Source organism: Rhinopithecus roxellana, chromosome 12 (genome assembly GCF_007565055.1).
Source record: "Rhinopithecus roxellana isolate Shanxi Qingling chromosome 12, ASM756505v1, whole genome shotgun sequence".
Lineage (NCBI taxonomy): Eukaryota > Metazoa > Chordata > Mammalia > Primates > Cercopithecidae > Rhinopithecus > Rhinopithecus roxellana.
Window position 1 is genome coordinate 10,969,134 of NC_044560.1, and position 26,359 is coordinate 10,995,492.

At 53.7% G+C, this 26,359-nt stretch overlaps 1 protein-coding gene across 1 annotated transcript in view; it reads right to left on the minus strand.

The window, feature by feature from the left end:
* The window catches only part of HSPG2 (heparan sulfate proteoglycan 2), a 117,459-nt gene extending 92,518 nt beyond the window's left edge, over positions 1-24,941 (minus strand). The window contains exon 1 of the mRNA XM_010364372.2: positions 24,879-24,941. Coding sequence (XP_010362674.2) covers positions 24,879-24,941 — 63 coding nt within the window. The remainder of the gene's footprint in view (positions 1-24,878) is intronic.
* Positions 24,942-26,359: the final 1,418 nt, after the last annotated feature.

Consider the following 26,359-nt stretch of genomic DNA (forward strand, 5'->3'; position numbering starts at 1 on the left):
CATGTTATGGGGAACCAACCAGACTTGGAGGGCCTGGGTTCAATCCCGTCTCTGATACTTCTGGCTGCTGGGAGACTTTATCACTTTGAGCCTCATTTTTGTGCCTCCCATACCCCCATAATGCTGGATTAATAATTACGGCTAGGTACAGGGGCTCGCGTCTGTAACTCCAGCACTTTGGGAGGCCGAAGCAGGGGGATCCCTTAAGATCAGGAGTTTGATACCAGCCTGGCCAACATGGTGAAAACCTCATCTCCACTAAAAACATAAAAAGTAGCAGAGCATGGTGGCACGCGCCTATAATCTCAGTTACTCGGGGAGCTGAGGCAGGAGAATCACTTGAACCCGGGAGGCGGAGGTTGCAGTGATCTGTGATTGCGCCACTGCACTCCAGCCTGGGCGAAAGAGTGAGGCTCCATCTCAAAAAAAAAAGAAAAAAAAAAAAAAGCTGGATTATGTATGCAGAGTGTTAAGAATGGTGCTTTAGGGCAGCTGTGAGAAGAGAAAGGAGCCTCCCAGCAACTTGATGGCAGAGGCAGATCCAGGACCCAGCCTCTTGGTTGCTAACACAGGGTCATTTACCTTTCATGAAGCCACCTCCTCCTCTCCTTGGGGCAAGGATTCTCAAAGGCCAGGATAAGGGGCTACACAGATGAGGCCTCTGGGAAGGTGGCAATGGGCTAGGACTTTGTGGGGGTGCTAATCAGGGCCAGAGCCCTCAGTCTCAACCTCTGGCACCCAGAGCTGGTCCCTTCAGTCTGTCTTCAAGCCCCAGTCAGACAGGCCCAGTCTAGGAAATGGCAGGAAGGGCTGGCAAGCGAGGGATGCGTGTCCTTGGCAGGAGAACGCGACATCACAAGGACTCGGGTTACCGGAAATGGTAAATCTCCCCACTGCCTGTCACCTCCGACCAGGAATGTCTGCTGCCCCAGGGAACATCCTGTCCACCTGCCCTCAGACAGCCTAGGGATAGCCAGGAACCTGGACCCACTCTCTGCTCCCTGCCCCACCCCCAAGCCTCAGGTTAGCTGCCGGGTCCCCCTAGCCAAAGGGTACCCGTCATTCTGGGGCAGTGAGGCTGGCTGTAACTAACTGACTAATCCCAGCGAAGGAGCCATCCTAGGAAATGTGTGTTGGGCACGGGGAAGAAGGAGAAGGCTAGAAGGAGAAACCCCCAAATGATTGAGAGTTACCCCCATATCTGATCCATCCAATCCCATCATACATGGATTCTGAGTCCCTAGTTTGGATGAAGGCTCTGATCTCGTTAACCCAACACAGGAGGCAGCAGTGTGAGCTCTGGGTGGGACTAACCTGGCCGGAGGCCTGGCTCTGCCACTTGCCAGCTGGGTGGCTCTGGGCAAGGCACCGCAGCACCTTCCGCCCTCATCTCTAATACATAAGTGACAGCAGCCTGTGACAGGAACCTGTGAAATTCGTGGCGCTAAGCTGTGAGTCATTTGGCCCAGGACCTGATGGGTAGAGAGGGCCCAGTAAACAGTGGCTATTAGGTATTGGGAAGTATTAGAAAGAGAAGGGGAAAAAAACAGTAATCGTTATAGGAGCAGGTACTATGAGCCACACAATATTCTCTGTCCTTGATGGGGCTGACCTAGTTGGAGACAGATGGACCATAAGTTAATACCCCAAATATACATGTCAAATGGTGAGAGTGCTGAAAAGAAAACACAGCAGGGTGAGGGGACGGGGAGTGGTCCGTTGAGGGTTGCTATTTCCCTGGGTATGGAGGGTGACGCTGACAGAGTAAGTCTGGTACCTGCTTAGAGGAGAGCACCCAGGCACCAGGAGCAGTGCCTATAAAGACCCCAGAGGCAGGAGGATCCTCAGAATGTTTTGGAAACAGCCAGGAGGCTGGTTGTCTAACCCCCATGACTGCCCTGAGAGCTAGGTGTAATTGTCTCTATCCCCCGGAGGAGAATCTGGCAGGGCCAGGATCTGACCCTCCACAGCCAGGTGTCCAGGGACGACTCTCCTCAGAGCTCCCATGGGGAGGGGCAGAAAGGGAGAAAAGCGCAGGTGTCTGAGTCCAAGCTCTGATTCTTCCAGGGACTGGTCATGTGATCTCAGACCAGCTGCTTCTCCTTGCAGGGCCTCAATGTCCTTGTCACTCATGGGCTAGACATGCCTGTTTCATCCACTTCGCAGATGATGTGCCCAAAAGGAAGGGGAAGAGAAAGTATGGTGCTGGGAGGTGACCTTGAGCTTCTCTGGCATCTCACGCCAAAGTTCCTCCCTGGGCAGGTGTGAATGCCAGGTGCAGACCCTGCCCACCTGAACCACCCAGAGCAACGACCTGCCTGACCCCCAAGAGCTCACATCCTGCCTATGCCTGCCTGGGCCTTGTCCCACTCAGCACCCAGAGCCCAGCCACAGCCACAGCCTCTGTCCTGCACTCTGGTTCTGGGTGTCAGACATGCCCCTCGCCCCAGGGCCCAGCCCAGGACCGGCTCCTTGTGTTCCCAACCAGGTGGAGGGTCCATGATTGGCTTTTGTTACCAAGGGTGCCAAAGCGGGCCAGCCCTCACGGGCACCTGGCCAAATCCCGAGGCCCAGCCAAGTGCAAACAGCACGCTTGGCGCCCTGATACGGGCGCGTTAGAGCGGGCAGGCTGCCCACTGCCCCCGTCACAACAAACCATCATCTCCGCCCCCCTGAGGGGCCCAGGCAGCCGGCACCTCTGCTGGGAGCTGGGGACTAGGGACTGCCAGGGAAGGCCTCCTCCCCCTCTCCCACTGGGAATGGGTAGTGGGAATTTCAGAGCCTGGACATGGAGATACCAGATGCCAGCAGCTGAAAGGGCAGATATACGCAGACAGGCTGCAGGGAGCACGTGGGAAAATAACAGGAGCAGAGGAGCTGGATGAAGGCAAGTCACGGAGTTTTTTAACATTATGGGTGGGGTCAGGCAAAGGGAGAGTGAGAGGCTGCCGAGAAGAAATCAGGAAGGGCCCAGCAGAGAGAGGAGAAGCAAGAAGAACCAATGAGAGCCGGAACGGTTCAATATGGGACAGGGGACCAGCGATAATGACCACAGCAACTCCTTCCAGCAATACCCAGCAATTAACATAAACAGTGCTTCCGAGAGAACTTTCTGGTGCAATGGAAATGTTGCGTGCCTGCACTCATCCAGTAAGCTAGCTACTGAGCACTTCAAATGTGGCTAGTGCCATCAAGAAACTGAATTTTTTGCTGGGCATGGTGGCTCACACCTATAATCCTAGCACTTTGGGAGGCCGAGGTGGGTGGATCACCTGAGGTCAGGAGTTCAAGATCAGCCTGGCCAACATGGTAAAACCACATCTCTACTAAAAACAAAATCAGCTGGGCGTGGTGGTGTGTGCCTGTAATCTCAGCTACTAGGGAGGCTGAGGCAGGAGAATTGCTTGAACCCAGGAGGCGGAGGTTGCAGTGAGCTGAGATCACACCACTGCACGCCAGCCTGGGTGACAGAACAAGGCTACATCTCAAAAAAGAAAAGAAAAAACAAAAAAAAAGGCCTGGTACGGTGACTCACGCCTGTAATCCAGCACTTTGGAAGGCCAAGATGGGCAGATCATGAGGTCAGGAGTTGGAGACCAGTCTGGCCAACATAGTGAAACCCTGTCTCTACTAAAAATACAAAAAATTTGGCCAGGTGCGGTGGCTCACGTCTGTAATCCCAGCACTTGGGAGGCCAAGGTGGGTGGATCACAAGGTCAGGAGATCGAGACCATCCTGGCTAACACGGTGAAACCCCGTCTCTACTAGTAACACAAAAATAAAATTAGTAGAGCATGATGGTGAATGCCTGTAGTCCCAGCTACTTGGGAGGCAGAGGCAGGAGAATGACATGAAGCCGGGAGGCAGAGCTTGCAGTGAGCTGAGATTGTGCCACTGCACTCTGGCCTGGGCGACAGAGTGAGACTCCATCTTAGAATAAATAAATAAATAAATAAATAAATAAATAAATAAATAAATAAATAAATAATACAAAAAATTTGCTGGTGTGGTGGTGTGTGCCTGTAATCCCCGCTACTCCAGAGGCTGAGGCAGGAGAATTGCGTGAACCCAGGAGGCAGAGGTTGCAATGAGCTGAGATCACGCCATTGTACTCCAGCCCAGGTGAAAGTGTGAGACTCCGTCTCAAAAAAAAAAAGAAAGAAATGGAATTTTTATTTAAAACTTTATTTAATTTTAAATTTTGCATGAAATAGTCACGTGTGACTAGCAGTTACCATATCAGACAGTGCAGATTATATCATAATTGATCCTTAGGCCAAGCCTGAAGGTGGAGCTATCTCCATTTTACAAAGGAGGAAACTGAGGTTTGCCAAGGCTGCATAGCTGTAGGCCGCAGAGGCGAACTCAGAACCAGGCCTGGCCCTGCCACGGGGCTCCCCACCCACAGTTATTGTCAACGCTGGAAACAGCTAACGGAAATCGAACATGTGTGGTGATAAGGCTGCCTCGTTAATCAAGACATTAAGTCTGTCTGCTTTTGGCCTGAATTCTGTCAGCTACACCAGTTATCACACGCTGACCAGAAGTTCTGACCGCCTGTTTACAAAGGTCTTTGATTTTTTGACACTAAGAAAGGGCAGAATGGCTGGGCGCGGTGGCACATGCCTGTAATTCTAGCACTTCAGGAGACTGAGACAGGTGGATTGCTTGAGCCCAAGAAGTTTGGGACCAGCCTCAGCAGCACGGCAGGACCCCATCTCTATGAAAAATACAAAAATCAGCCAAGTGTGGTGGTGTGTGCCTGTGGTCCCAGCTACTCGGGAGGCTGAGATGGGAGGATCACTTGAGCCCAGGAGGTCAAGGCTGCAGTGGGCCATGATCGTGCCACCGCATTCCAGCCTGGGTGACAGAGCAAGACCCTGTCTCAAAAATAAATAAATAAATAAATAAATAAATAAATAAATAAACAAATAAATAAATAAATAAATAAATCAGACAGGGCAGAATGGGGATGGAATAATCCCAGCTGGTCGAGAAGCCATGTCTTTAAGAACACTAGGAAACTTCAATGGCAAAAAAGCTGGGCTTGGCCTTCTCCACCTGGCTACCCTGACCCCATCAGCCCCCGAGGCTCCTAAGAACTGGGCGACACCCACTCAGGGTAACACAGGGCACATCTGCCTGCCTCTAGGCCTTTAGTCATGCAGTTCCCTCTTCTTGGAATGCTGTTCCCATGCCCCTCGAGCTAATCTATTCATCCATCCTTCAAGGCCCACTCAACACCACCTCTACTCTAAAGATTTTTTGGAACCCCTGTAAAGATATCCTTCTCCCTACAAGTATGTAGATTTAATTTGTACCTCAGAACACTAGAGATTCAGTCTTAATCATAATCACTTGAGTTAATGTCTCTTCTCTCCTGTTGGAACCAAAGCTCCTTGGGGACAGACACTAAGTTTTTTTTTCATCTTTTAAACATAAATATATACATATATATAAAACCTTTAGATACTTCCTAATGTCCAGCAGCTAGGGGATAATAAACAAATACTATGTTGAACCGAATGATAATATTGGCTTATAAGTTTGGGGATTCAATTTCTTATGGCTCTTCCCGAGTCTCCTGTGATCCCAGGAGAGGAGTCCAGACCCTTCTCTGCACTGAACTTCAATTTGTACCTCCGTAAAATGGGGACAATAGGCTGGGTGCGGTAGCTCACGTCTGTAATCCCAGCACTCTGGGAGGCCGAGGCAGGCGGATCACCTGAAGTCAGGAGTTCGAGACCAGCCTGGCCAACATAATAAAACCCTGTCTCTACTAAAAATACAAAAATTAGCAGGGTGTGGTGGTGCACACCTGTAGTCCCAGCTTCTTGGGAGGCTGAGGCAGGAGAATCACTTGAACTTGGGAGGAGGAGGTTGCAGTGAGCCAAGATGGTGCCACTGCACTCCAGTCTGGGCAACGAAGTGAGACTCTGCAGGGGGTGGGAGGGGAAAAAGGAGGGGTGGGACAATAACAGTACCTACCTTATTGGAAGATTATTTGTATTTACTCTATCTATTTAACACTATGTGCCGGGTACTTGACAAACATTGAGCTATCTTCATAACAGCCCCACAAGATCCGTATTATTGTTACTATCCTCATTTATAGAGGAGGGAAGTGATGGTGAAATTAAATAGATCAAAGAGCTAATGCAACTCAAGTGCTCAGTATAGTGTGTGGCACATGCTAGCTACTAAATAAACTGTATTAACAGTTGTGGAGTTTTTTTCTGAATAATAAAGGTCTACAGAATTAGGGGAAATTGAGGAGACTTCCCCAGGGCTGAGCACATAGTCAGCGTTCTCCAAGTATTTGCTGCTAGACTGTATCAGTCCCACATGTACCAGTGATAGGTGGGGGGGACCCTAACTAAGCCCAGGGCCGCCCTTCTCTGACTCCCCTCCCCACTGGGCTCCTCCCCTCTCCTCTGATCTACAGAGCAATGGCTGCTCCCTGCCCCACAGGCCATGTCAGTAGAGAACCTCTTTCCAGCCCCCATCTTTCCCCAAAGACAGGCAGCATGGAATGACTTTGGGGAAATGACCTTTGTCCAGCTGTGCCGAGCCTGCAGGTGAAAGGAGACAAGAAAGTCTGATTAACTCTCAAAGGGGCTGGGGGCGGTGACTCACGCCTGTAATCCCAACACTTTGAGCGGCCAAGGCTGGCGGATCACTTGAGGTCAGGAGTTCAAGACCAGCCTGGCCAACACAGTGAAACCCTGTCTCTACTAAAAATACAAAAATTAGCTGGGCGTGGTGGCGGGCACCTGTAATCCTAGCTACCTGGGAGGCTGAGGTAGGAGAATTGCTTGAACCCGGGAGGCAGAGGTTGCGGTGACCCAAGATTGCGCCATTGCACTTCAGCCTGGGGGACAGAGCAAGACCCTGTCTCAAAAAAAAAAGAAAAAAGAAAAAAAAAGGCTCAAAAGCAGGTAATACTCTCAACTTTCTCCAGTCCTGTCAGGGGTTTTGACACCCTATTCTTCACTGAACCCCCACCTGGACCAAAAAAAGGGAAGAGGGGAAGAATCTGGGAAGAGTATGATCACTGATGGAGTTTCCATGGCGGTCATCTCTCCAGGGGTGGTTTTCAGGATGAAATGAGACAGCAGACGGAAAGCAGCCCTTCTCCAACTTTGACAAGCACATGAGTCACTTGGAGATCTTGTCGGCATGCAGATTCTGAGTCAGTAGGTCCAAGAGGGGCCAGAAACTCTGCATTTCTGACAAGCTCCCAGTTGAGGCCCGGGCTGCTAGTGCCTAGACCACCCTTGGAGCTATAAGGACATAAAGGGATGACTGCACGCAGTAGGCCCTCCATAAAAGTGAGCTATGCCTTTGTTTCTTGTGATTTGATCTATAAGAAACTCTCCTAAGGGAATAGTGTGTGAGCTTGGGAGGCGGAGGTTGCAGTGAGCCGAGATCGTGCCACTGCTCTCCAGCCTGGGTGACAGAGCGAGACTCCGTCTCAAAAAAAAAAAAAAAAAAAAAAAAGAAACTCTCCTAAGGGACTGGAACTGTTTTTTCTTTTCTGAGGCAGAGTCTTGCTCTGTTGCTCAGGCTGGAGTGCAGTGGCACAATCTTGGCTCACTGCAACAACCTCCGCCTCCCGGGTTCAAGCAATTCTCCTGCCTCAGCCTCCCAAGTAGCTAGGATTACAGGCGTGCACCACCACACCCACCTAATTTTCATATTTTTAGCAGAGATGAGGTTTCACCATGTTGGCCAGGTTGGTCTCAAACTCCTGGCCTCAAGTGATCCGCTGGCCTTGGCCTCCCAAAGTGCTGGGATCACAGGTGGCTGAACTGTTTTTCCACTGCTGCTAATACTGAGGTCCAGTGACGTTGAGGGGTTTTGCCCAAGCACAGAAGGCTAGAAAGAGGCAGAGGCAGGATTCAAGGCCAAGTCTGCCAAGTCATCCTTCTCATGCATCACGCCACCCTAAACCCCACCTGCCTCGAGTAGCAGCCACAGGCGTGGAGCTGAAGACACCCCAGCTCTGCCCCTCATGCCAGTCACCGGATCCTTGCTGGGTCAGTCAGGCCTCCGGGCAGAGGCCCAGGCTCTCTAAAAAGAGGCCTTGGGCCATCACTTTCACTCCACTAGCAGCTGCTTCCAGTGGTTCCCCCCACATCGCCTTATAAAGTGGCCCAAGCTGCTCTTTTCCAAGCTGCAGTTTAATTTTATATGGAGTGAACTGACCGTCCTCTCTGCAGCCTCAGCCCACTGCTTCACACATTCCTGTTGGAGCAACATTACCTAATTTAACCATAGCCCCTGCTCGCTGGGACTCTCAAAATAGCAGCCGCCAGTAGGGGAAAATGCCCTAATGTTATCAAAATAAAACAGTTCTCCCTCCTCCCCCACTCTTGGCCTTTGCCAGCCGCAGGACCCAGCCCAAGGAGGAATCCAGGCTGAGAGGTCTAAGGTGGGTCCAGCGTGCCTGAGATCTCTGCTAAGCCCCTGTTCTCTTCATCCTTCCAGCCTTTTCCCACATGCCCTCTTCAAACATGTGTCTGGGATCTGCCTATGCCTCCTCCCCGCCCCCAACCCCCCTCCCCCGCAAATCTTCCAGCTCATCCCCAACGGCCACTGTCGCCCTGGTTACCCAAGACGAAAATTCAATTTCCCTTTCTACTAATAACAAAAACTATGATGGTAATATAACAATTACTGCCATTCCCCAGGTATTAATTGTGAACTAAATACCTCCCCCCCAGTGGCTTGCTGCCATCGCAAAGTAGGGATTAGCATTCTCTTCTTTCAGATGAGGAAGCAGCCCCTTAGAAAGGTAAAGTGACTTGCCCAAGGTCATACAGCCCAGAACTGGCAGAGTTGGGGGGTTGGAAGCCAAGCCCAGCTGCCCCAAAGACGCTAATCATCACACCAGGACTCCTGTGCAGGGTCTGAGCCCAGGAGAGGAGGAGTGCAGGATCTTCTGAGCTAGAAGGGGCTTGCTTGCCTCGTGTATTATTGCAGGGTCTGTTCATACAGCTGCCACCAAACCACAGGGCCTGTTATTATACCAGAGTTCACACTGCACCTAGATCCTGTGGGCCCTAAGACTGTCCCCAGGACCCCAGGTGCACAAGCAGCCTGTCAATATGTGACTCTAAGCCCCTGCTTCCCTGCCCCATGTACCCCAGAGCAGGCTGCCACATTAAAGCAGGGAACACTGGACTACCGACATACCTCGGGTGCAACCAGTGGTTAAGGGGACTGGGAGGGCCCCCTCCTCTGCTCTCCCACTCACTCAGAGTAATCATTAACCAGGGCAGAGCCAGCGTGGAGAGCAGGCAGAAGCCCAGGCTGCCGCACCCCCAGCATCTGCTCCTCCCCACTGAGTGCCTCCTGGGGCCACTTCTGTAGCCCGGCTGGCCTGGTGAGGCCTCTGGCAGTGGAGAGGGAAAGCTTGGACCACCGGCTGTCCAGGAAGGCTCAACCTGCTATCCCAAGAGAAGGTCCCTGAGGGCACTGACAGAGCCTTCCGCCCCCTGCACTCACACCCCTTCCCATCTTGCTCCCCTCCCAACATTATGAAGATCCCGTAAGAAAACAGTGTTGGAGGAGAGGATGGATTCTGGGACTTAGGGCCTTCCCATAGCAGGGGTGAGGTGGCAGGTGGGGTTGCAGGGGGACACACAATAGAACCGAGATGCAGAGGTTTATCTAGGACCAAGTACCAGGGGCCCTCTCGAAGGAGGAAAAATAAAATCACAAAATAATAGCTCCTGTTATTTATCAACTGCCTATTCTGGCTATAAGCTATTATATGATCTCTAATCTTCACCAAAACCCTGCAATGTAGGAATTGCCATTCCCACCTGACAGAGGAGGCTCAGAGAGGCGAACTCACCAGCCCAAGGTCACACAGCAATAAGTGATGAAGCTAGGACAGGTCTCAGGACTATGCCTCCTGCCCACGACACTGTCCCAAAGTACAACCTGCAGAATGAAACGGTGCAGAATTGATGGACAGGAGCTAACAGCCACAGTAAGGAGGCTCTGGGCTGTTTGAAGCCTTTTAGCTCCTTAGCCAGGGTCCTCCTGGTCTTTCTAAAACCAAGTGTCCTGGGCTTAGAAACCCAAACTATGAGAGGGCAGCGGAGGGAGCAGGAGAGAGGCCTGTTGCTAGAGAGGGCGCATCCCCCCCCCCAATTTGAAGTACCAAGTAAAGGTGGCCCCTGGGGCTTCTAGTACCTGTCAGGGCACAAGGTGGTTCTTCTGGGAGATGAGGGGGAGGTGTAGGTGGAAGGAGGAAGCACCTGAAGCCAACGTGAGGTGGGGCCTCTTGGAGGAAGGTGGCCCTGCCTAAAACCCCCCTGCCTAGGAGGCCACAGTCCTCCCAGCTAGAGAATTCCCTTCAATTGCTCAGGTGAAACCAGAGGTGGGGCCCAGGCCGACTGAAAGCTTTGATCTTATCACACATTCCTGCCCCAGCCATCCCTGTCCCCCCTCCTCGACCCCTACCAGGGAGGTGGGAAGCCAGACTGACTTAATTAACCCTTTCCTCCCATTTCCTCCCATGTCCTCAAGTCAAATCCAGGCTTAAGCTGATCTGTTTCCCCCATCCCGCCCCCACCCCCACCCCAGGAGGTAGGGAGAGAAAAAAAGGGAGGAAAGTGAAAAGCAGGCACCCCAAGACTGCACCCCTCATTTAACCCACTCAATGCCAGGGAACCCCAAACCTGGGCTCCGTGGGCAGCTTCCATTTCTCCTAAATGAAAATAACCAGACACAGCCGGGCACAGTGGCTCACACCTGTAATCCCAGCACTTTGGGAGGCTGAGGCAGGCGGATCACCTGAGGTCAGAAGTTCGAGACCAGCCTGACTAACATGGTGAAACCCCATTTCTACTAAAAATACAAACATTAGCCGGGCCTAATGGTGGGTGCCTGTAATCCCAGCTACTCGGGAGGCTGAGGCAGGAGAATCGCTTGAACCTGGGAGGTGGAGGTTGCAGGGAGCCTAGATTATGCCACTGCACTTCAGCCTGGGTGACAGAGCAAGACTACGTCTCAAAAAAATAAAATAAAATAACCAGACTCAACATAAATAGCCCTCGCTATTTTACACATCCATGAGCTCATCTGAGACTCATAATAAAATCGGCCTGCTCTTCTCCCTGCTGCTGTGGGCCCTCCCCCTGCACTCGCCCAGGGGAGCTGGCCCCCAGGTCCTCTCCTCCCACAGGCTCATTACAAGGGAAACAGACTCACCAATGGGTGCTGAGACCAAGTCACAAAGACTCAAGAGATCTCCCAGATCTTCCCTAGCCCAGAGCTTGGCACTTGGGAGCTGGGGTTATGCCTCCATCTCCCAGATGAGAAGTAGCTCAGAGAGCAGGGAACAGCCAGGAACAGAGGAAGGTGGAAGCTGCCTTCAGCGTTACCAGATCTACTGGAAGAAATTAGAGGCACGGTCCCTACTCTCTGGATGCCTTGGATCTTGTCGGAGAGGCAGGATTCATAAGCTGTAAGTGTCCAACACAACTCAAAGTCCAGACAATAGCAGAGTGTCAGGGGAAGGAATCAATGGCATCAATGAAGGAAGATATGGGATTGGTAATGTGGTGGGCTCCTTGAGGTGTCTACCACCCCAGGCTCCAGAGAACGGAACGCCACCAACTCTCGGGGGTAGTGAGCTGTTCTCTCCAAGAACTCAGGGTCCCTTTCTTCTGACTTGGAAGGTGGCCAACAAGCAAGAAAGGAGCCCATTTGATGAGTAGGAAAACTGAGGCCCAGGGAGGAGGGATGGGAGTTGGCTGGTGACCAAGTGGATGCCCAGGTCTTAACCTCTAGCCTCCCTGGTCTGACCAGCAATGAATGTCACCTCAGCTATCTTGGGGACTTCCTCTTATTCTTTCCCAACTTTAACAACTCTGGCAGCAGGCGAGTGTCTTCCCGCTCTTGCACATGCAACAACAATGCGGACAATGTGAGTCCAGGGACAATGGGGACAACTCCTGGACCCTTGCCACAATGCTTTCCTCCTCTACCAGCCAAATCAGACTTGCTCTTTAAGCCCCATTTCCTCTAGAAAGTCTTTCCAGATCACTCATGCCCAATCAATCTTTTCCTTCCCCCGACACTCTACTATTGTCTGGACTTTGAGTTGTGTTGGGCACTTATAGCTTATGAGTCCTGCCTCTCCAACAAGATCCAAGGCATCCAGAGAGTGGGGACCGTGCCTCCAACTTCTTCCAGGAGGTCCAGTGATGCTGAAGGCAGTTTCCACCCTCCTCTGCGCCTGGCTATTCCCTGCTCTCTGAGCTACTTCTCATCTGGGAAATGGAGGCATAACCCCAGCTGTACAGGGGGACTGATACTGCAGATAAAACAATAAGCGCAATTTCAGGCACACAGCAGGTCCTCAGGCAGTGCTAGCTGAATATGTGAACGAATGAGTGGACAGAGGGATGGATGGAAGGATTCTTGAAGCTTCCACTGCACAGGGCTGTTGAAACAATATAACGCGGGACTTGGATGTAGATTTCACCTGGCAGCTGAGTCATGTGCTTCTCTGCCTTGTATTTCACCCAAGCCCCCAGTATGAGGGACCAGGCCCGCTCAGCAAAACTCACTGAACTCCCAACAGGGCAAAACCTGCAGGCCCCACAGGGAGCTTGGGACCTGACTGAGAGGAATCAGGGTTCCCAGGGGTCTCAATCAAAGGGAAGGCCACATCCATCTCTCTGGGGAACATTATCACTGGGTTGAAATGGAAGTCAAAGGGCAAAAAGGCACCCGAGTCTGTGAAGCTGGAACTGGCAAAGCCCAGGTGGCAGACATGCAGCCCCCTATAACCCTTTGCCAAGGCCAGCCTGGACCCACCTTCTCCACACAGCCCTCCCAGAATTCCTCTCTCTGGACACAACACGCTGGACCCACTGGGGAAAACAATGACGACTTGGGAGTCTGACAACCTGGGCTCCATTCCCAGGTGTGGCATGTACTGGGTGGATGAAGGGCCAGCCATTCCCCCTAGTTTTTTTTTTTTTTTTTTTTTTTTTTTTTTTTTTGAGACAGAGTATCTTTCCGTCACCCAGGCTGGAGTACAGTGGCACAGTCTTGGCTCACTGCAGCCTCCACCTCCCAGGTTCAAGCGGTTCTCCTGCCTTAGGCTCCCAAGAAGCTGGGACTACAGGCATGAGCCACCAGGCCAAGCTAATTTTTGTATTTTTAGTGGAGATGGGGTTTTACCATGTTGTCCAGGCTGCTCTCGAACTCCTAGCCTCAAGCAATCTGCCGCCTAGGCCTTCCAAAGTGCTGGGATTACAAGTGCAAGTCTGGCCCCCAACTCCCCCTCTTGATGCCTCAGTTTCCCGTTCTGCAAAATGGAGATATAATGCCAACTTCAAAAGATTGCTGTGAGTATTATATGAGATAATGCCTGGCAAGAGCCCAGTGGGAGGCTTGGCTCTAAAGAGGGTGGCGATTTAAATGGGAAGGTGTCAGCACTCCGGGAACATTAGCCAGCGACCTATGTGACTGAGGCCACTGGGGAGGAGAACCTGCAGGTCCCAGGACAGGGAAGAGACTGGTCTGTCCCCAGGAAACTCCTGGGTTTCTGTTACTCTGGCCTGAGGGTCATAGGAAGGCAAAAGGCAGGAGAGGATGAAGAGCTATGAAAGTGATAGAGGCTGCTGGGCGTGATGGCTCACGTCTGTAATCCCAGCACTTTGGGAGGCTGAGGCGGGCGGATCACCTGAGGTCAGAAGTTCGAGACCAGCCTATTCAACATAGTGAAAGCCCGACTCTACTAAAAATACAAAAATTAGTCAGGTGTGGTAGTGCATGCCTGTAATCCATAATCCCAGCTACCCTGGAGGCTGAGGCAAGAGAATCGCTGGAATCCAGGAGGCAGAGGTTGCAGTGAGCCGAGATGGCACCACTGCACTTCAGGCTGGGAGACAGAGTGAGACTCGGTCTCCAAAAAAAAAAAAAAAAAAAAAAAAAAAATGATAGAGTAGAGGCCACTAGGGCTGGGATTTATGAGGCCAGAATTTCAATCCATCCAGCCCAGCGAGGGTTCCAAGAAGAGGCATGATCCCAGTTCCCAACTATTTGAAAATTGGAAACACCAAACAAGGAGAGGGTTGAGTCAGCTGGGGTTAGTTAGGAGGGGAGCCCAGGACCAGGAGGTGGGGGCCGGAGCCGGCTTCCTGGGAGAGAGGCATGGGCAGGCGTTGGGAGGTGGGGGCAGGGACCCGGAGGTGGGCTGGGAAGGGGCCAGAGGCAGCTGGGAATCCCAGCCCCAGCCATGGAGAAGCATCTGTGGGGTGACCCAAGGCCACCTCTGAAGTCCTCCCCAGGCTCAGGCCCCAGCCAGGCCTCCCCTTCCCCGCTGACTGGAATGGGAGAAAGATAGGGAAAGAGGCCAAATGTTAAAAAACACCTAGGTGTCACCCGCCTGGTGGGGAGGGGACACATCTCTAACCCACAGCCCAAACCCAAAGCATAGGAGGAGGTGGGGCAAGATCACCAGGCCTGTGTGTCTCTCTCTCCTGAGTCCTGCTGTTTCTCTGAGCCCACGGGAGCCAGACTCAGAGTCGAGCAGCTCCACACCCCACCAAGTAAGGACCAACTACGGGTTTGCCCAGAGCTTCCCGGGCAAGGTCCTGCCTCTTCCAGTGTAGGCCGGAGCGGGGATAGGGCTAGGATGGAGTCCCAGGACGTCCCCCACCCTCCTCCCGTCGCTACCCTCAGGATGCATGAACATCCTTTCTGCACCCATGGGAGCCACTTGGCCACATCTCCTGTTGCTCAGAGCCCACCAACTGCACACATCTGGGAAGGGGACAAGGCGTCCAAAGGCTCCAGCCTTTCCCAGGCCACACCCTGGGGTGTGCCCCCCTCCTTCTCCCAGTCCAGGAAGAAGCAATCAGGGTGGAAGGGTGGACTCTGTCCTACAGCTGCAGCCTCGGTAGAGGAAGGAGGGGCAGTGGCAGATCAGAGGCAGTTACACCCGGAGCTCTGAGACTGAGAAACAGGCCCAGGGAATGGACAATCCCTTACACAGCCATTCATTCAACAAGCCTAGTACAGGACCTGGGTCATAGAGAAGGCGTGCCCAGCTGGGCCCTGGGAACCCTGCCTCAGATACTCCACCGGCCTTGCCTTTAGCAGGAACAAGACTTAGTGCAATCACAGAGTGTCAAATATCTGCTGTATTCCAGGCACTGAGCGAGGTGCACCCACCTAGTTACTTCACAACCACCAGGAAGCAGGCCTCCCCATTTCACAGTTGACTGAGGCTCAGAGAGGTAAAGCAACTTGCCCAAGGTCACAGAGCCAGTCAGGGCTGGGCCAAGACGTGAAGGCAAGGCCTTTTGAGCCCACATCTTTCCCTTGACCATAGTGCCCAGGGAAGGGGCTCTGAAACCAGTGAGGACACAGACAAGTCAAAAATGGCAGAGTGGACATCCCAGCTTGTCCCACATCTTCTGGGGCCCTGCAGAGAGCATGGCTGGGCAGGCAGCTTCCAAGTACAGGGGCCAGAGCATGCCCCTTTCCAATCTCAGCAAGGAGCCTGGCCCTTCTTGGCCTGCTGGCTTCCTCAAAGCCATTAATTTGTTCACTTGAATTTGTTTGTTTGTTTGTTGTTTTGAGACAAGAGTCTCCCTATGACGCCCTAGCTGGAGTGCAATGGCATGACTCAGCTCACTGCAACCTCCACTTCCCAGGTTCAAGCGATTCTCCTGCCTCAGCCTTCCGAGTAGCTGGGACTACAGGCACCCACCACCACACCAAGCTAACTTTTTTTTATTTTTAGTAGAGATGGGCTTTCACCATATTGGCCAGGCTGGTCTCGAACTCCTTACCTCAAGTGATTTGCTTGCCTTGGCCTCCCAAAGTGCTGAGATTACAGGCGTGAGCCACCACGCCCATCCTTTATTCACTTGAATTTTTTATTTTTTTTGAGACGGAGTTTTGCTCTTGTTGCCCAGGCTGGAGTGCAATGGCACAATCTCAGCTCACTATAACCTCCACCTCCCGGGTTCAGGAGATTGATTCTCCTGCCTTAGCCTCTTGAGTAGCTGGGATTACAGGCATGCGCCACTATGCCTGGCTGATTTTCTTTTACTATTATTTTTAGTAGAGACGGGATTTCTTCATGGTGGTCAGGCTGGTCTCGAACTCCTGACTTCAGACGATCCGCCTGCCTCGGCCTCCCAAAGTGCTGGGATTACAGGTTGTGAGCCACCTCATTTGATTTTTAATGTGTTCACCTACTATCTGCCTAGCATCAGGCAAACAGCAATGAACAAAGCCAAGTCCCTGCCCTCATGGAGCTTCCATTCTAGATGAGGGGGTAAGAATAAATCTGTAAGCCATGAGCTCCGGCTGTGGAGTTCTAAGGCAGAGTCCGCAACTCCACAAATGAACACTCAGCAAGATCCCCTCCACCTATGCCACAAGCCAATGCAGAGGCCCCAGCTTGGGCGGGGACGGGGGAGCTCCTGGCTGGAGATGGGTAGGGGGATGACTGCCAGGCATGTGAGCCAGTCCAACCCCCACCCACGCTGTCCCCTCCATCACTTTCCATTCTTTTTTTCTCTTTTTTTTTTTTTTTTTTTTTTTTAAGAGACAGGGTCTTGCTCTGTCACCCAGGCTGGAGTGCAGTGGCGAGATCATGGTTCACTGCAGCCTCCGCCTCCTGGGCTCAAGTGAGCCTCCTACCTTGGTCTCCCAAAGTGTTGGGATTATAGGTGTGAGCCACCACTCCTGGCCCACCTGCCTCCTTTTTTTTTTTTTTTTTTTTTTTAAGAATTTTTATTATCCAAAGAAAAGATCGTAAGAGAAGACACAAAATAACTGTTCTGAGAATTCTGGACTCCATCTCCTGCCATTCTTGATCTTCCTCTTCAGCCCGCTCCTCCTGGAGTTTTCCCATCTCAGGTAGTGAGAGCTCCATCCTTTGGGATGCTGAAGCCAAAGACTGTGGAGGCATCTCGGACTCCTCTCTTTCCATCCCACCCCACATCCAACCCACTAGCAGATCCTGGTGACCCATTTTCAAAATGTACTGGGGATTCAACCATCTCCCACCTCTGTGGTCCTGGCTCGAGCTCCCATCGTCTGTCCTGGGTCACGGCCTCCTTGCCTTTCCCCTGGACCCCACCCCCCGCCGTGCTCCTCTCCACACAGCAGCCAGAGCAATCCTATGTAACACCAGGCCCCTTCAGTGACTTCTCAACTCACTCAGGCACAAATCCAAGGTCCTTCCCATGGCCAAGGCTCTGCCAATCACCCTCTACCACCCCCCTGCCTGCTGTGTCCACCACATTCCCCCTCACTGATGTTGCTCCAGCCCCACGGGCCTCCTTGCTTTTCCACAGACATGCCAAGGACACTCCCACCTCTGGGCCTCTGCACTAGCTATGCCCTCTGCCTGGAATGCCCTTTCCATTGATATCTGCGAGGCTTACCCGCTCACTTACTTCAGGTCTCCTTCAGTTCAAATTTATCTTATCAGAGGCTTTTCCTACCACCCCACCCTACCCCACTTCATCACTCACTGCCCTCTTCCCTGTTTTATTTTTTTCTTCTCAGCACTTGTCACCACCTGTTGTATTTCATTTATTGTCTGTCTTTCTGCACTAGCTATAATGCAAGTGACATGAGAGAGAGGAATCTGACATTTTTATTCTCTGAGGTAACCTCAAGATCTAGAACAGGCCGGGTGCAGTGGCTCATGCCTGTAATCCCAGCACTTTGGGAGGCCAAGGTGGGCGGATCACTTGAGGTCAGGAGTTCAAGATAAGCCTGGCCAACATGGTGAAACCCCATTTCTACTAAAAATACAAAAATTAGCTAGACATAGTGGTGCGCGCCTATAATCCCAGCTACCTGGGAGGCTGAGGCAGGAGAATCTCTTGAACCTGGGGGGCGGAGGTTGCAGTGAGGCGAGATCATACCACTGCACTCCAGCCTGGGCAACAGAGTGAGACACCATTCAAAAACAAAAAAAAAAACAAAAAACGGGCCGGGCGCGGTGGCTCAAGCCTGTAATCCCAGCACTTTGGGAGGCTGAGACGGGCGGATCATGAGGTCAGGAGATCGAGACCATCTTGGCTAACATGGTGAAACCCCGTCTCTACTAAAAATACAAAAACTAGCCGGGCGAGGTGGCGGGCGCCTGTAGTCCCAGCTATTCGGGAGGCTGAGGCAGGGGAATGGCGTAAACCCGGGAGGCGGTGCTTGCAGTGAGCTGAGATCCGGCCACTGCGCTGCAGTCCGGGCGACAGAGCAAGACTCCACCTCAAAAAAAAAACAAAAAACCACGATCTATAACACAGTCAGACACAAATAAATTAACATAAAAGATGCCCCACAGATATTTGTGAAATGAATTTTTTTTTTTTTTTTGGGACTACAGACACCCGCCACCACGCCCGGATAATTTTTTGTATTTTTAGTAGAGACGGGGTTTCACCGTGTTAGCCAGGATGGTCTCGATTCCTGACCTCGTGATCCACCCGCCTCGGCCTCCCAAAGTGCTGGGATTACAGGCGTGAGCCACCGTGCCGGGTCTGTGAAATGAATTTTAACAAATGCTTAATCACATACATCATTTGTTCATTCATTCATTAAATACACTCTGCAAGGCTTTGTGCACCAGATACTCCCCTAAAACCCAGAGCAACAGAACACCCTCCTCCACAGCTCAGGGAATGGGCTCTGGTCAGGAGCTAGGAGCTGGTCCTAAGGCTATCTCAGGATGCCACAGATGCCCCCAGGGATGCTTTGAGGTCCCTGTAGGCCTGGCACAGATGAGCATCATGGAAGGGAAGGGAGGGTGGTTCTGGGGGCAGCGATACTCAAAGGCCCCACATTCCCAGGCCTCAAAGAGCCACCTTGTTCTCGGGGCTTTCATGACAGCACCCCCAACCCAGCCACCCCCAGCAGCCACGAGCCACACCCCTCTCAAGGCTGCTATTGACACAGCCCTGACGCCACCGGGCTGGGCAGTGAGGCCGGCGGCTCCCCGCGAAGTGAGTTCCACACATACTTCTGGGTTTCAGTCAGCCAGCTCTGGGCGCTGGGGCAGCTGGCCCTGGGAGCAGGAGGGGGTGGCAGGGCCAAAGAGGCCAAGGCCCAGGCTGAGGCAACATTCCAGCAGGGCCGGGACCCTCGGTGCAGACTCCCTCTTCTTGGCAGGAGCAGGAGCAAGAGGAGGGAAAGGCCAGGGTAGGCCCTGGGATGGGGAGAGGTGGGCCCAGCAGATCCTTGGGAAGCTGCCGGGGAACCGAGTCATATTCACTTCCTCCTCCAGCCTGACCCCTTGCAGCTGGGACTGGATTGGGCGGACGGGAAGGGGGGGCAACAGGCCAGGGCTGGGAACCTTTCCCATATACCCCAAGTGGTCTGAGGGTGCAGATCCCACACGTCTGGCCTCCAAGTGGCCTCTGAATCATTGCTCCAGATCTTTCCATAGCCTGGACAGGCCCTCCTGCCCTCCCTCCTGAGCCTCTCACCCCAAGGCCAGGCAGCCCTTGAAGCTCTGCAGACTCAGGCTAAACCTTGAGCCCCCAGGGAACAGCCAGAAAAAAACAGTGCAGGCTCCATGCAGGACAACCAGAAGGGTGTTCTTCCCCTTCCCCCACCAGCAGCATGGCAGGGGCAGGGGCCTCTGACCTCCCACACTGGGCCTAAAAGCCCCTGGATAAATTCCACTCCCTACAGAGTCCCAGGGAATATCTGAAGAGGACGCTAATGAGTTAACAAACCTAAAAATGACCACCCTAGAGTTTAGTTCCTAGGCTTCCCCAGCCCAGGCACAGGCATCCCCAGGAGACCCCATGGACACTGAGGCACACCCACACTAAAGAGCTTCTGTTCCCAAGCCAATCCCTGATATTCCTTGCCTGAGGTAGCCCCTTTACTACTTGAGACCAGAGTTCTTAATCAACATCAGTGACAAGTTGTAGCAATATCTACTGACTGCCCGTTACACGCACATGGGGCAGTAGGTGGAGTGATTAGGAGAGCTTCGTCTGGATTCAAAACTTGGCTCGTAGCATCTCTGAGTGTGTGGATATGTAAGTCACTGGGCAAGTTACGTAACCTCTCAGTGCCTCAATGTCCTCTGCTTAGAGAATGGGGATCAGGTTAGTAGCTATAGCTTAAAACATTCAACAAACATATTCACTAAGCATTTACTACCTGCCAGGTGCTAAAGACACAGCAGTGGACAAAAACAGATGAGATCCTGCTCTCGTGGAACTTAAACTGAGCAGGAGGAGGCAGATAAACACATAAACAAATACAGACAAATGCAGGTCAGACAATTGTGAGAACAAAAATAAAGCAGTTTAAGGAGATAGCCATTATGGGCAGAGTGGTAAGGACCTGAAGAAGGAGAGGGAGAGGGTCACGTGAATATTACAGGGACAAGTGTTCCAGGCAGAAGGAACAGCAGACGCAGAGACCCTAAGGTGGGAGTGTGTTTCACATGCTCAAGAAACAAGAACAGTCAGGTGAGGTGGCCCGTGCCTGTAATCCTAGCACTTTGGAAGGCTGAGGTGGGAGGATAGCTTGAGTTAAAGAGTTCAGGACCAGCCTGGGCAATATAATGAGACCCCATCTCTATTTGATTTAAATTTGTATATTCATTGGAAAAGAAAAGGCTGGGTGCAGTGGCTCACGCCTATAATCCTAACACTTTGGGAGGCCGAGGAGGGTGGATCACTTGAGCCCAGGAGTTTGAGACCTGCCTGGGGGAACATGGCAAAACTCTGTCTCTATAAAAAATACAAAAATTAGCCAGGTGTAGAGGAGGGTGTCTGTAGTCCCAGCTACTCAGGGGGCTGAGGTGGGAGGATCACCTGAGCTTGGGAGGTTGAGGCAGCAGTGAGCTGTGACTGTGCCACTGCATTCCAGCCTGGATGACAGTGTGAGACCCTGTCTCAAAAAAAAAAAAAAAACAAACAATAGAAAAGAAAAAAGAAAAGACCGGTGTAGCTGGAGGAGTTTGAGAGGGGCAGGTGGCAGGAGGCCAGGTCTTGCAGAGCCTCGTAGGCTATATTAAGTCAGGGGCTGGGACCTAATTCTGAGCACCGCAGGGAGGTGGTGAGCAGGAAACACAGGTGAATGGGAGGATTCGTTGAGAAACTCAGAGCAGACAGTGGGTGCTGGGTAAGTATGAAGTACCTGTATTACTTTGTCATCATCATCATCAGCCTGGCACCCCAAGAGCTCCTTCCTCTCTACTTTGCTCACACGTCTTCCAGGCCCTGAACCCAGTCACCTCCTGCCACCTTCTTTCCACCGTCTCCCGGGCAGGGCCTCAGACCCACAGATCCCAACTTGTCTGCGCTCAGCCTGAGAACAGGCCCGGGCCAAGCCAGGCAGGGGCCACAACTCCCCAGACACGAGGAACTGGGCCTAAGGGATGGGGGGTGGTCCATCTCTGCCCCTTCCACCTCCACCCCGCAGACAGACCTGCAACCTGCCCTCCTTCCCTCCAGGAATGTCCAGGACACACTCAAAACCCCATGCTGTCCTGGCTGCAGGTATGGAATAGGCTAGTGTCGGGGGACAGAGCAGCTGGCTGTGTGGAGGGGAGGGATGAGGGACTGCCAGGAAGGGGAGGCTCCTCCAGTTCAGCTGGCAGCCTCCCCAGCGAGGAAATCCAGCTGAGGCAGGAAACAGGTATCTCAGCGACTTCCCTCCTCAGCCCTGGAAAACACCTTAATCACCACCGAGGCTCCCTCAAGACGCCTGTCCCCTGCAGGGCCGCCCCAAAGGGGTCAGCAGGCCAAGGCCTGCCGAGTCACCCAGGCCCAGCCCCCTCCTCCAGCAAGCCTCCTCACCTCCCAACAGCTGAAATTACACCTACACTTAATCACAGACCAGCTTCCTGCAGTCCTGTCCCCCATCCCGTCCCGGGGAGGTCTTGAGCTCCCGAAGGCCCATCTCACCCTGCTCCTGTGCCCAACCCTTCCCCATCCGCCACTGGCTCCGGACTGAACTGAAGGGCAGAGGAGAGAAAGGGCAGCAGGCAAGGAGGGTCCAAGGCGTGCTGGGACCCTGGGCTAAGAATTGATCTCATTTTTGACTTGCAACAAACTCCTCAACCCCACTGTACAGATGTGGAAACTTTAAGGCTGAGAGAGGAATTTGCCCCAGATCACACAGGCAGAAACAGCAGCCCTGAGACTCAAACTTGGGTCTATAAGACTTCAAGGGAAGGCAAGGCGTGGTGGTTCATGCTTGTCATCCCAACACTTTGGGAGACCAAGGCGAGAGGATCACTTGAGGCCAGGAGTTTGAGACCAGCCTGGGCAACAAAGTGTGACGCCCTCTTTTTTTTTTTTTTTTAAGATGGAGTCTTGCTCTGTCACCCAGGCTGGAGTGCAGTTGCACGATCTCAGCTCAATGCAACCTCCACCCACTGGGTTCAAGCAATTCTGCAGCCTCAGCCTCCTGAGTACTTGGGACTACAGGCACGTGCCATCATGCCTGGCTAATTTTTTGTATTTTTAGTAAAGACAGGGTGTCACTATGCTGGCCAAGCTAGTCTCGAACTCCTGACCTCATGATCCGCCTGCCTCGGCCTCCCAAAGTGCTGGGATTACAGGCGTATGCCGCCACACCCAGCCCCCAAAAAACTTTTTATTGTTTGTTTGTTTTGAGACGGAGTCTCACTCTGTCACCCAGGCTGGAGTGCAATGGTGTAGTCTTGGCTCACCGCAACCTCCGCCTCCTGGGTTCAAGTGATTCTCCTACCTCAGCCTCCCAAGTACCTGGGACTACAGGCACATGCCACCACACCTGGCTAATTTTTGTATTTTTAGTAGAGAGGGGGTTTCACTATGTTGGCCAGACTGGTCTCAAACTCCTGACCTCGTGATCCGCCCGCCCTGGCCTCCCAAAGTGCTGGGATTACAGGCATGAGCCACCGCACCCAGCCTGAGAAACTTTTTGAAAAGAATTTTATAAAGAGACTTCAGGGGCCAAGCTCTTTCCAGCCCACCACCAGCAGCCTGGGGTGGGACAGCAACCATCCATGTGTTGCTGAGAAGGCTCTCTAATCCCACAGGATTGGAGCTGCCTGTTTGTCTAAATTACAGTCCACCAGCCTGTGAGTTTTGGGAAGGCACAGACAGGGACTGTCCTTGCTGGTCCACACCACCCCAGCCCCTAGCACCGCACCAGGTTCATTGGTTCACTGGCACACAGTAGGTGCATGGCAAATATCTGCCCAAAGAATGAACCCCTGTACTCCTGGTGACTGCCATGGAATGTTGCTCAGTGATTATCTGTTGAATGAATAAGTGAATGAGATGATCTGCTGTGGTCCAGGAATGTCTGTGGAAATTCCTCATGCACACAGCAAACAACTCCACCCACCGCCATCCTACCGCCCCTGGGCACGGAGGCACGGAGGAGCCCCTCATCAGGGGGCAGAGCTGGGGGAAGGTCAGGAAAGACTGTTGGGCCTCAGAAAACATCCCACATGCTAAGTTGGTGCCTTGGGAAAAGTAAAAGTCAGGGCTGGGAGTGCAAGTTCAGGTCAAGACTAGGGAGCTACTGGATGGCCCTGCTGAATATTTCGGGGTGAGAGGCTGAAACAGGAGGACAACAGAGGAGGCTGCCCAGAGTGGGGGTGGGGGAGGAGAAGTGCTGGGTGGGTGAGGCAAGAGCAGTGAGGAGCCAGGTCTGGGCGGGTGGATGACGAGTGACTCAGGGGGCAGAGGTGCGATGAAGCCAGTAAGGTGAGGCCAGGCAGGCAGTCCATGGGTAAACACCAGCCTGGTTAGAAAAGTCCCTCTCTTGGCTCAGAGAACAGGGGGGCACGTATGGGGACTGCCTAGGCGCACCTCAAAGAGAGTGGGGTTGGCTCTGTGGCTCCCCACGGTAGGCTCGGCTCCCCAGATGTGCCCCTACCCACATCTGCCACTAGCTCCCTGCCCACTGACCCCGCCCAGTCCTCCTCAAGTTCACTCAGGTCCTCAGGGCCTCTACTGGCCAAGTGCCTTCTAAGCCTCAGGATTCCTGAACCCAGAATTCCCTTTTCCTCCACCTAAGCTCAGAGTAGGGGACTAGACTGCAAGGGCAGGACTCTCCCTGCCTCTAGGAGACCTGCGAAGAGGAAAGCTGGGGACCTCGGGTCCCCCAAGGGTGCACTGCATCCCTGCACCACACACTTTGCAGCTCATTCCACACGGTCCAGCAGCGCCCTGCAGCTATGCATTTTGAGGCCGTGTATTTTGAGTTCCCTTGACCCACGTGGGGCTGGCCTCAGAGAGGTTAACTAGCTTGCCCCAGGTCACAGAGTCACTCAGTGAAAGGCAGGGATTGATTCAACTCTTGGGCTGTATGACTCCAAGGCCCGTGGGTGTTCCACACAAGCTTCAGCTCTGTCCCAAAAGTTTTGCTTGTGCCTACCTGACTCCAAGCTCCCCCAGGTGATAGACGGCGTGGTAAAGTTTCAGCGAGACTCATAGGGTCCCCATCACCACTGAGTGGCCCTTCTGCCAAGCTGGCGCAGAAGGGTTCCCTCGTCCTGCCAAGTTCCCACTTTGCTCAAAGTTTCCCCTCCTGGTCCCCAGGAATGGTAGGCCGGACCATGCCCAGCGAGACTCCGGCACTCGGCAACGTGGCCGAGAGACCCACGGGCTCCCACGCGGGCCAATCCCGCCCCCGGCCCCACGCAGGGTCCCGACTGGTGGTCCCCCTAGATTAGCCCCATGCCGCAGGGTGGCGCCGGCCCGGGGTCCCCGGCGGGCGCGGCCGTCCGGGGCCAGAATCCCCGCCGCGCAGCCTTGGGCTCCCCAGCCAAGTTGGCGGGCGCAGCGAGCGGGACCCGGACGGCCCCAGCCCGGCCGCCTCCCGCTCCCCGCCCCTCCGCCTAGCACACTCACCGCGAGCAGCCGCCCGTGCAGCAGCAGCGCCAGCAGCAGCGCGCCCGCCGCCCGCCGCCCCATGGCTCGGCCCGCGCCGCTCTCTCGCTCACTCGCTCCGCGCCGCCCGCTCGCCGGCGAGCTCTGGACAGCGAGGCCCGCTCTCCACCGCCCCCTTTCCTCCCCGCCCGCCCCGCCCCCGCGGCGCCGGCCCCGCCCCCGGACCGCCCCTCCCCGGAGCGCCAGGCCCCGCCCCCGGACCGCCCCCGGGCCGCGGGCTCTGCTCGCCCTAGCCGGCCGCGCAGCCCACTGGGCCTTTGTCTGGGCCCCCAGCCCCCTCCGCGCGAGCCGCGGCCTGGCCCGGCTCCCCGCCAAACCCGGCCTGGAGTGTGGGATGGAACGGGGCGGGGGACCGGGGGCCCGGAACCCGGGCATGGTATGGGGCCGCCGGTCCAGTCGCTCTCTCCTCCCAGATCCCCGGGTCCCCCGCTTCCCCGCGCGTCCCGCCGACTTCCACACCCCTGCACGCCCGGCACGGCCGACTCCACTCGCGCAGCTTTTGAGGACCCCGGGATCTCCTTCCCACGCTCACACGCACGCAGCTGGCACTCCGTGCCACACGTGCATGCCAGCTTCCACACCTAAGAACACCTTAATATCATAACTTCACTGAACGAACACACTCGTGCGCTACCCGGGAACAGACCCAACTCTCAAGTACGAACAATCCTCACCGCTCACACGCACACTTAACTCGCTTCCAGACTCTCACCTCCAACAGGGACACAGGGGACAGCCCTCACACCACACTGAGCCCCTCACAGGCTTGTTCCCATGTCACACAGAGTCACGCATACATCCCAACAAGTCACTGAGCGGGAGGACGCCTTTTCGCACAGATTCCTCGCAGGCACGCACATTTCACACACAGGCCCACGTCATTGCCTGAATGCTAACCAGCCTGTTTTTTGTTTGTTTGTTTGTTTGTTTGAGAAGGAATCTTGCTATTTCCCCAGGCTGGAGTGCGGTGGTGTGATCTTGGCTCACTGCAACCTCCGCCTCCGGGTTCAAGCGATTCTCCCACCTCAGCCTCCTGAATAGCTGGGATTACAGGTGCCCCACCACGCCTGGCTAATTTTTTTTATTTTTAGTAGAGATGGGGGGTTTCACCATGTTGGCCAGTCTGGTCTCGAATTCCCGACCTCGTGATCTGCCCGCCTTGGCCTCCCAAAGTGCTGGGATTACAGGCATGAGCCACCGCACCCAGCCTCAGCCTGAATTTTTTACCTGTTCTCACCCACTAATCACAGTGCCTCATAGTGGGCACTGGGTACTGAACTGAGCTGCCCGCCCCACCTGCACCATTTTCCATGTAAATCACTCACACACCAACTTTGAGTTACATAAATCACAGCCCCAGAGCCAGAACCACACCAACTCACACACCCAGGCCCAGACACAGACAGACCCTGCCAAAGCCCCATCACAGATGCTCTGGTAGA